This window comes from Lupinus angustifolius, chromosome LG04 (assembly GCF_001865875.1).
Source record: "Lupinus angustifolius cultivar Tanjil chromosome LG04, LupAngTanjil_v1.0, whole genome shotgun sequence".
NCBI classification, from domain to species: Eukaryota; Viridiplantae; Streptophyta; class Magnoliopsida; order Fabales; family Fabaceae; genus Lupinus; species Lupinus angustifolius.
The window spans coordinates 24,415,639-24,423,166 of NC_032012.1; the positions used below are offsets into that span (position 1 = coordinate 24,415,639).

A 7,528-nucleotide genomic window follows, 5' to 3' on the forward strand; every position below is an offset into this window, starting at 1 on the left:
TTTGGTGATTCAGAAATCAATCATGAAGGAGATTTTGTGCATATGGCACTGTTAGCTGAGATGGAACCTGTCTCATTTGATCAAGCAATGAAAGAACAATGCTGGATTGAAGCAATGAAGGAAGAAATTCATTCCATTGAAAAAAATGACACATGGGAGCTTACATCATTGCCAAAGGACAAGAAACCTATCCTAGTAAAATGGGTGTACAAACTGAAATTGAAGCCTGATGGAACAGTCTCTAAGCACAAGGCAAGACTTGTTGCAAAAGGATTCTTGCAGAAACAAGGTTTGGATTTTGAAGAAGTTTTTGCACCAGTGGCCAGAATAGAAACCATAAGGCTTGTCATAGCTATTGCAAGTTCAAGAGGGTGGTTAATTTGCCAAATGGATGTGAAATCTGCCTTCTTAAATGGTCCAATAGACAAGGAAGTATATGTGGTTCAACCTCCTGGTTTCACAGTTCCAGATCAAGAACACAAAGTCTATAGATTGCACAAAGCTTTGTATGGGTTGAAACAAGCACCCAGGGCTTGGAACAAAAGGATAGATGGATTCTTGCTGAAACTTGGTTTTCTAAGATGCATCAATGAGCATGGCATTTACACCAAAGAAGTCACTACTGAAGCCTCTATAGTGATATGCTTATATGTGGATGACCTGCTCATCACAGGCAACAACAATGATCAGATTGAATGGTGTAAAAGGAAGCTGAAACATGAGTTTGAGATGACTGATCTAGGAAGTCTTTCATACTTCCTAGGAATTGAATTTCTCAGGACAGAGGCAGGGATCTTAATGCACCAGAAGAAGTATATCACTGATATACTTGCAAGATTCAACATGGCAGAGTGTAATTCAGTCTCAACACCTATTGAAACTGGTCATTCTCTATGCAACTTTAACACTGGAAATTCAGAAGATGGTGCAGTGGACTCAACTTTCTTCAGACAAATGATAAGGTCTCTAAGGTATGTTTGCAACACAAGACCTGATCTAGCCTATGCAGTGGGATTAGTGAGCAGGTATATGGAAAATCCTAAGCATTCTCACCTAGGAGCAGTGAAGAGAGTACTGAGGTATCTCAAAGGGAGCATGAACTATGGCATAATGTTTCCAGCACTCAGAAAAACTGAACAGAGCAGAAAGATGAACATTATTCGTGGATACACTGATTCTGATTGGTGTGGTGATAAAGATGATAGAAAAAGCACAAGTGGCTACTTATTCAAGCTTGGTGAAGCACCTATAAGTTGGTGCTCAAAGAAACAGAAAGTGGTTGCACTCTCTTCCTGTGAAGCTGAGTATATATCAGCATGTTTTGGTGGACAACAAGCTCTATGGTTGAAGGCACTACTCATGGAATTGGGATTGCAGAATGATGAGCCAATGGTGATATTCGTTGACAACAAGTCAACAATAAACTTGGCAAAGAATCCAGTAGCTCATGGAAGAAGCAAACATATAGAGACCAAATACCATTTCATAAGAGATCAAGTGGAGAAGAACAAATTAAGCTTGGTTTTCTGCAAATCAAGTGAGCAACTAGCTGACATATTAACAAAGCCTTTGAAGAGGAGTGATTTCGAAAGGCAAAGGAATCAATTAGGTGTTGTTAGTATAGATAGCATGAATTAAGGGGGTGTGTTAAATTGTAATTCATTGCTAATTAGAAGTTAGTTGTAACCCTTCTATAAATAGAAGGTTGTATTTCAAAAAGTGGTTAATGCATTCTAAAAATAGAATGATTCAGATTTTGATCATTCAATCATTGCAAGATTTACTCCCTCTTAATTCTCATTCATTCCTTCAATAATTCTCTCTCACAAACTCCAATTCTTCTCTTCTCTATACACGATTTCATTTCTTCTTCATTTACTTTCTTTTCTGTAACAACACCAGAAGCAAGGAATTGAGCTTCTGGTTTTTCAAACTTCAACATTATTGTCTATTTCTCATTAATAATTACATTTTTAAAGAAAAAATATAAAATATTATGACATTATTTTTAGTTTATAATCTTCCATCTAAATTTTATAGTGATAACAAAAGAGAAGTTGCCTTCCTTTCCATTTCTCATTCTTACCCATTTGGTCTCTTTCATTCTTTTTTTCTCTTTCTCCAATCATAGTATAAGTAGAAAAATTTATACACAAACATTATACCATTTAATATTCATTTATATTATTTTATTTAAAAAATATTAACGACTAAATATGAGTGATAGATAATGGTGAATATGTAAGTTTATTCTTTGGTGGAAAAGGAAATCAAGAAAGAGTTCATCCGGTAGTTTCGGGTTCCCCATTTCATTCAACCTTTCACATTCCTCTGAATCGAAACCCAACTCAAGTTGAAAACGATGAAGCTGAGACTCAGATCTCTGGAATCCAAAGAAACCCTAAAACTCGATGTTCCCAATTCATGTTCATTGCAGCATCTCAAAGAAACCATTTCTCATTCCATCTCTTCTTCATCTTCATCTCCCTCTTCTCCCTCTTCCTTTCATCTTTCTCTCAATAGGAACGATGAACTTCACGCTTCCTCACCAAACGATTCACTCAATTCTATCGGAATCACCAACGGCGACCTCATTTTCTATACTCTCAACACCAACGCCTTCTCCCCAGAAACCCTAATTCACAAACCGGTGGATATCACCATGAGCGATGCTCCTTCAATTCCTGAACCGGAAAAGTCTCAAACTTTGGATGCAGCGGAAGCGGAAACCACTGATTTGGTTTATGGGTCTGTTGAGGCGGTGACGGTTGGGAAGAGTAATTCTCAACCTTCGTTTCTGAAAAGGGTGCTTATTGAATCGCTTGGGAATGATGTTAATGATTTCAAGTTATTGGTCTTTGCTGTTCATGCTGTTTTTCTGGAATCTGGGTTTGTTCTTGCTGATAAAGCTTTTAATATTCGTCCTTCAGTGTTGGGTTCAACGATGTCGTTCAGGTATTCCTTGCCTGAGATTCTGAATAATTGTTCGGATATTAAAGCTGTGATTTTGAAATTTCCAACGTTGGGGCATCTTGTGAATGTTTATGGGTCATTGTCTGATGTTCCTGGATCGGGTTTGCCTGAGGTTTGTTTAGACAAATGTAAATATGCTAGGCCCTTGGAGAATATGCTGAAAAATTCTGAATCCAAGGATGATAAATGTGAAAAAGAAATTTTTGAATTGTGGAAGATGGTGAAAGATAGGCTTGCTTTGCCACTTTTAATTGATCTTTGTGACAAGGCTGGATTGGATCCTCCACCGTGTTTTATGCGCCTCCCTTCGGAACTTAAGCTCAAGATTTTGGAGTATGTCCCTGGTGTCGATTTGGCGAAAGTGGCTTGTGTGAGCAGAGAATTGCAATATCTGTCCTCCACTAATCACTTGTGGAAGCTGAAGATTGAGGAGGAGTTTGGACAAATAGGGAGTGGAGGGAACTTTTCCAAGGACATGTTTGTTCTACATTGGGATTCTAAGAAGAAATCAGAACAAGTTCCTTTTCGAACACATTTGCCTCGCCCTGTCAGATTCTTCCCAGGAGGTTACCCCACTCCTTTTGGAGTACTTCCAATTGTGGGGGGAGATTATGATTGGCTGCCAGGACTTGGTTTATCATTACCTTCATACCCTCCGAGGCGAACTTTCCTTCCCCCATGTCATCGAGGAGGGTTCGATAACTAGCTTGCTGATATGAGTTCCCTCTTCAATGATATTTGGTTGAGTGCTGTACTTGGACCAAACCCTTGGTAATAATAATGCAACTATTTTCTACTACTTTATGTGAGAAAGACCTTGCCAGAGTGAATACAGCATAATTCATGAATGGCTGCTGGTTATGAATAGTGTTTATGAAGATTAAATTTACACCTTATTGTTTTGGTTTTTACTTGTAACTTGTAACTCCTTGGCATTTTCTTTGCTTTGTTGGGTCACAATCTTTGTGCTTTCTCCTTGTTGCTATTACTGTAACTGTCAATTTCAGCATAGCTTGTTTCAGAATAAATTTCTACCAGAATGTATGGAAGTTTCTACTGTGTACATACTAGTATAGAGCATTACTGTTTCAATTTTCAAATATGAAGTTGCCAATCTTTATAGAACATTTATAGCTGTGCCAGTGGTATGATGGGCTCTGTTTTTTTTATTAGGCAAATTTTTAACCATCATGCAGCAAAGTTAATTTTGGGTTAGGCTAAGTTGTTTGTTTAGGAAACTAGGGATAATCATTATTTAGAGTAGTGATATATTCCTGTCTTCCTCTAATGTGAGAGGAATAATATTGTGTTGAACCTGGAAGCTACCAGTTGTTGATATTCGCTGAATCCAATCTTGCAAACAAAAGTCAAGCTCATCCAAGTAATAGAAGTTCATGGACGTGGTTCAATTAAAAAAAGTGTATTTGAATAGAAAATTTAATAAAAGTATTTTTTCTGACCAACTATAAACAGTGACGCATAAAATGATATATTTTTTAAGACAAAAGATAGACTATTAATCACATGAAATAAGAAGGAATTGTAGAGGAACTTAAAACCTACCAGCCTTCAAATAGTAGTGCCTTTTTCCTTCCCTTGCATGGGTTTTTTGTACGACCAATCGATCTCATTCGGCAAACATTTTATTGGCTCCATGGCCATTTTGTTTACAAGACTAGATTAAATCATTAGTCTTTACTCACCAATATATCCTCTTTTTTATATAAATTTTGTTGTATTAAACCTGTGCATGGTCTTTTATAAAACTTAATGACAATATTGATTAAAACAAAGATCATGTAAACAAACTTAATTGGGATAAATCTGGAGAAAATTTTCTTTTTGAGTATTATGTCAGTGAAACCATAACGTTTGGAATACTAAGCTATCAAAACAAAGATTTAAATGACAATGGCAAACTCCACAATTAAAATGTTAAATACAACAACTTTAATTTCCAATGAACTAATATAATACCATATTTACACACATTTGACATGTTCATTCTAGTAAGAAAAGTAAAAAATGAATTAGGATAGAAAGAGATGTTAACATAAAAACAAGCGAAACGATATCTGTCCATGGTGGAAACTGGAGAGCATGATAATTAAACTAAATTTGTACCTTCGAAGATCTTCTCTTGACACATTTTTGGGTCAAGCAAAAGGTGGAAACAGCTAGGTGGACCTCTCCTGTAAAAACCAGGGTCACAAGAAAAACTGAAGGCACATTTTGAGCGACCACACTTTCGAATTTACTCTGCTGCAGTTCCATCAGTATTATCAACTTCATCCTCGTTTCTAATATCTGGCAATGTATCAAGATCGGTTTGAGCCTCTGTCACATCCTCATGGATATGAGAATCAGAAGAATCATCATTATCGACTGACTCCGGAGTTCCGTTGGTGGAGGAAGAGTCCAATGTCTCATCAGTTTCATCTATTTGAGGGTCACCCTTGAACATCTCATCCTCAGTTGCATCAGTATTCTGATTTTCATTTGTTTGGCCAGTTTCAGTGTTACCTTCGGGCTTGTCACTGTCAAAGACATCATAACTCTCATTTCCATCTGAATTTCCAGATTTGTTCTCAGTTTTGTTTGTTGCTACGAATTTGTATGTTTTCTCTAATTCACCGGCCCCTAGATTGGAAGATTCTCCAATAGCTGCATCTCCATGTACAGTTTTAACAGACACAGTTGAATTTGTACCGGGCAGGTTTTTTTCAGAAACTCCACTATCACTCTGCTCTAATCCCTCCGTTTGGACATTTCTTACATCATCAGTGACCGTTGTGTTCACCATGGTATTTTGATCACGGTCTAGTTCAATGATCTCATAGTTGTATTCTGTTCGGATGAACTTGATGTGTCGGTGCCAGCTCCTGTCAAGTTATTGCTTGCTTCAGTGGTCATTACAGTCATGTTATTACTGCTTGTTTCCAAGTGGATAATATAGTTTGTTGTGGTTGTTGTTTTATTCAGATAGAAGCTATCTAGCGGGTTGAACAAACTCTTGTTTCCAGTCTCTTTACCAGCAGTTGCATTTGAAGAAGTGTCGTCTTCACCTTCTGCGAATAACATGACAGTACTAGTTGTATGAGTATTATGAGCCACGGCACTACAAGTGTAACACGCGCCTCGATTTTCTGTTTTGTTATGTATGAGTTACCAATCATGATTTAGTTTTGTATATTTATCTTAACAAAAATATGGATTTTGGATTAGTAGTTCATATTTGAATGGCTATTCCATAAGTTTATGATTTTGATATATTTTAAAAACAAGTTACTTCAATGATTATCTTATAGTCTAGTGAATCTTTATCTTCCAAGAGTTGACCAGTTTCAAAATATATATATTTTAAGATAGTAATTACATTACATCACATTAGTAAAATATTCATAATTTGGTAAATTATTTAATGAATAATATAGTTAATAATGTTTATCTTAATAACATTATCTTATTTTGAGTTGAATAGTTATGTTTACCATAATGTTTATCCTAAAATATTTAGATTAGATTATCATATTTTTATCCTTTAATCATCTTATCCATATTTATGCAATACTTATCACATTATTAATATAGTTACAATTATTAGATATATTATTGTTATACCACTGATGGGAATTCCTTATGATTGGTGAAATACCAATCCTAGGATCTTGAATTTAATGATTCTCACACATATTTATGAATCAAAAGGTGTAGTGTCATACTTGAATCCATGTTCCTGGATGTGCTCCTTTCATCCACGTTTCTGAAAGAGGTTTTGTGGTATGATGGTCTTCCTCAACCAAATCCCTGATTCCTCTTGGGACTTACGTTTTCACTCTGATGGGGAGATGAAAAAACTAAATTTGATTTGGTGTATTGGGGACCATAACCTTCCTGATGTGTTAACTTATAGGGTTCCCATTATCCCCTATGGGTTAACCTGATGGGTATCCACCCATTAAGCCCATATCCGTTATAACCTTTTAGAAATCTAAGGGGTGTCACTAATTAGATCACTTATAATGTAACCCCGAAAATAAATAGCTAATATCATTGTATCAAATATATGATGCTCACCTTAATTAGAAATTTATAATTTCTAACAATCTCCCACTTGAGCTTCATATCTTCATGATACAATTATATCACAGGTTCTTTAGGCGCGCATCCGTATGCTATTTACGTTTAGACTTCTCCTTAATACAATCTGGTCCATCTCATATATTAACTATGGAACCACCGCGACTTTCATCACATTTAAGTGTGACTCGACCACGATGATCACCATATTAATATACTCAATGACATAGATCAAATATGGATGAGTGACATGGAAATTTCATGCAATGTGATCTCAAACATGTCTATTTCCAACTGGTCCTTCTTTATTCTTTAGTGAGATCAATCCAAAGTCTTTAATAATGTACAATTTCAAAAAATGAAATAACAAATCATCATCTTTATTATGCATAAAAAACTGTATTAATATCCAAAGCAAAACATAAAACATATAGACTTCCACTAAACTAAGGTACCCTAAGGAACAACACCCATA

General features: G+C 35.9%; 2 protein-coding genes and 1 pseudogene across 2 annotated transcripts in view; 1 reads left to right on the forward strand and 2 right to left on the reverse strand.

Annotated features, from left to right (window-relative positions):
• The window catches only part of LOC109346431 (F-box protein SKIP22-like), a 6,205-nt gene extending 2,167 nt beyond the window's left edge, over nucleotides 1–4,038 (forward strand). Inside the window, exon 2 of the mRNA XM_019585985.1 lies at nucleotides 2,623–4,038. Coding sequence (XP_019441530.1) covers nucleotides 2,623–3,679 — 1,057 coding nt within the window. The 3' untranslated portion in view covers nucleotides 3,680–4,038. The remainder of the gene's footprint in view (nucleotides 1–2,622) is intronic.
• Nucleotides 4,874–5,799, reverse strand: LOC109346433 (dentin sialophosphoprotein-like). Its single transcript, XM_019585986.1, has one exon. It carries the CDS (start codon nucleotides 5,774–5,776, stop codon nucleotides 5,228–5,230), a length of 549 nt encoding a protein of 182 aa, XP_019441531.1. The 5' UTR covers nucleotides 5,777–5,799; the 3' UTR covers nucleotides 4,874–5,227.
• LOC109346432 overlaps nucleotides 5,776–7,528 on the reverse strand; it is a 21,756-nt pseudogene continuing 20,003 nt past the window's right edge.

What these genes read in the sequence shown, in the direction of transcription:
- LOC109346433 (XM_019585986.1), bottom strand. Translation starts at nt 5,776, where the DNA reads ATGGTGAACACAACGGTCACTGATGATGTAAGAAATGTCCAAACGGAG.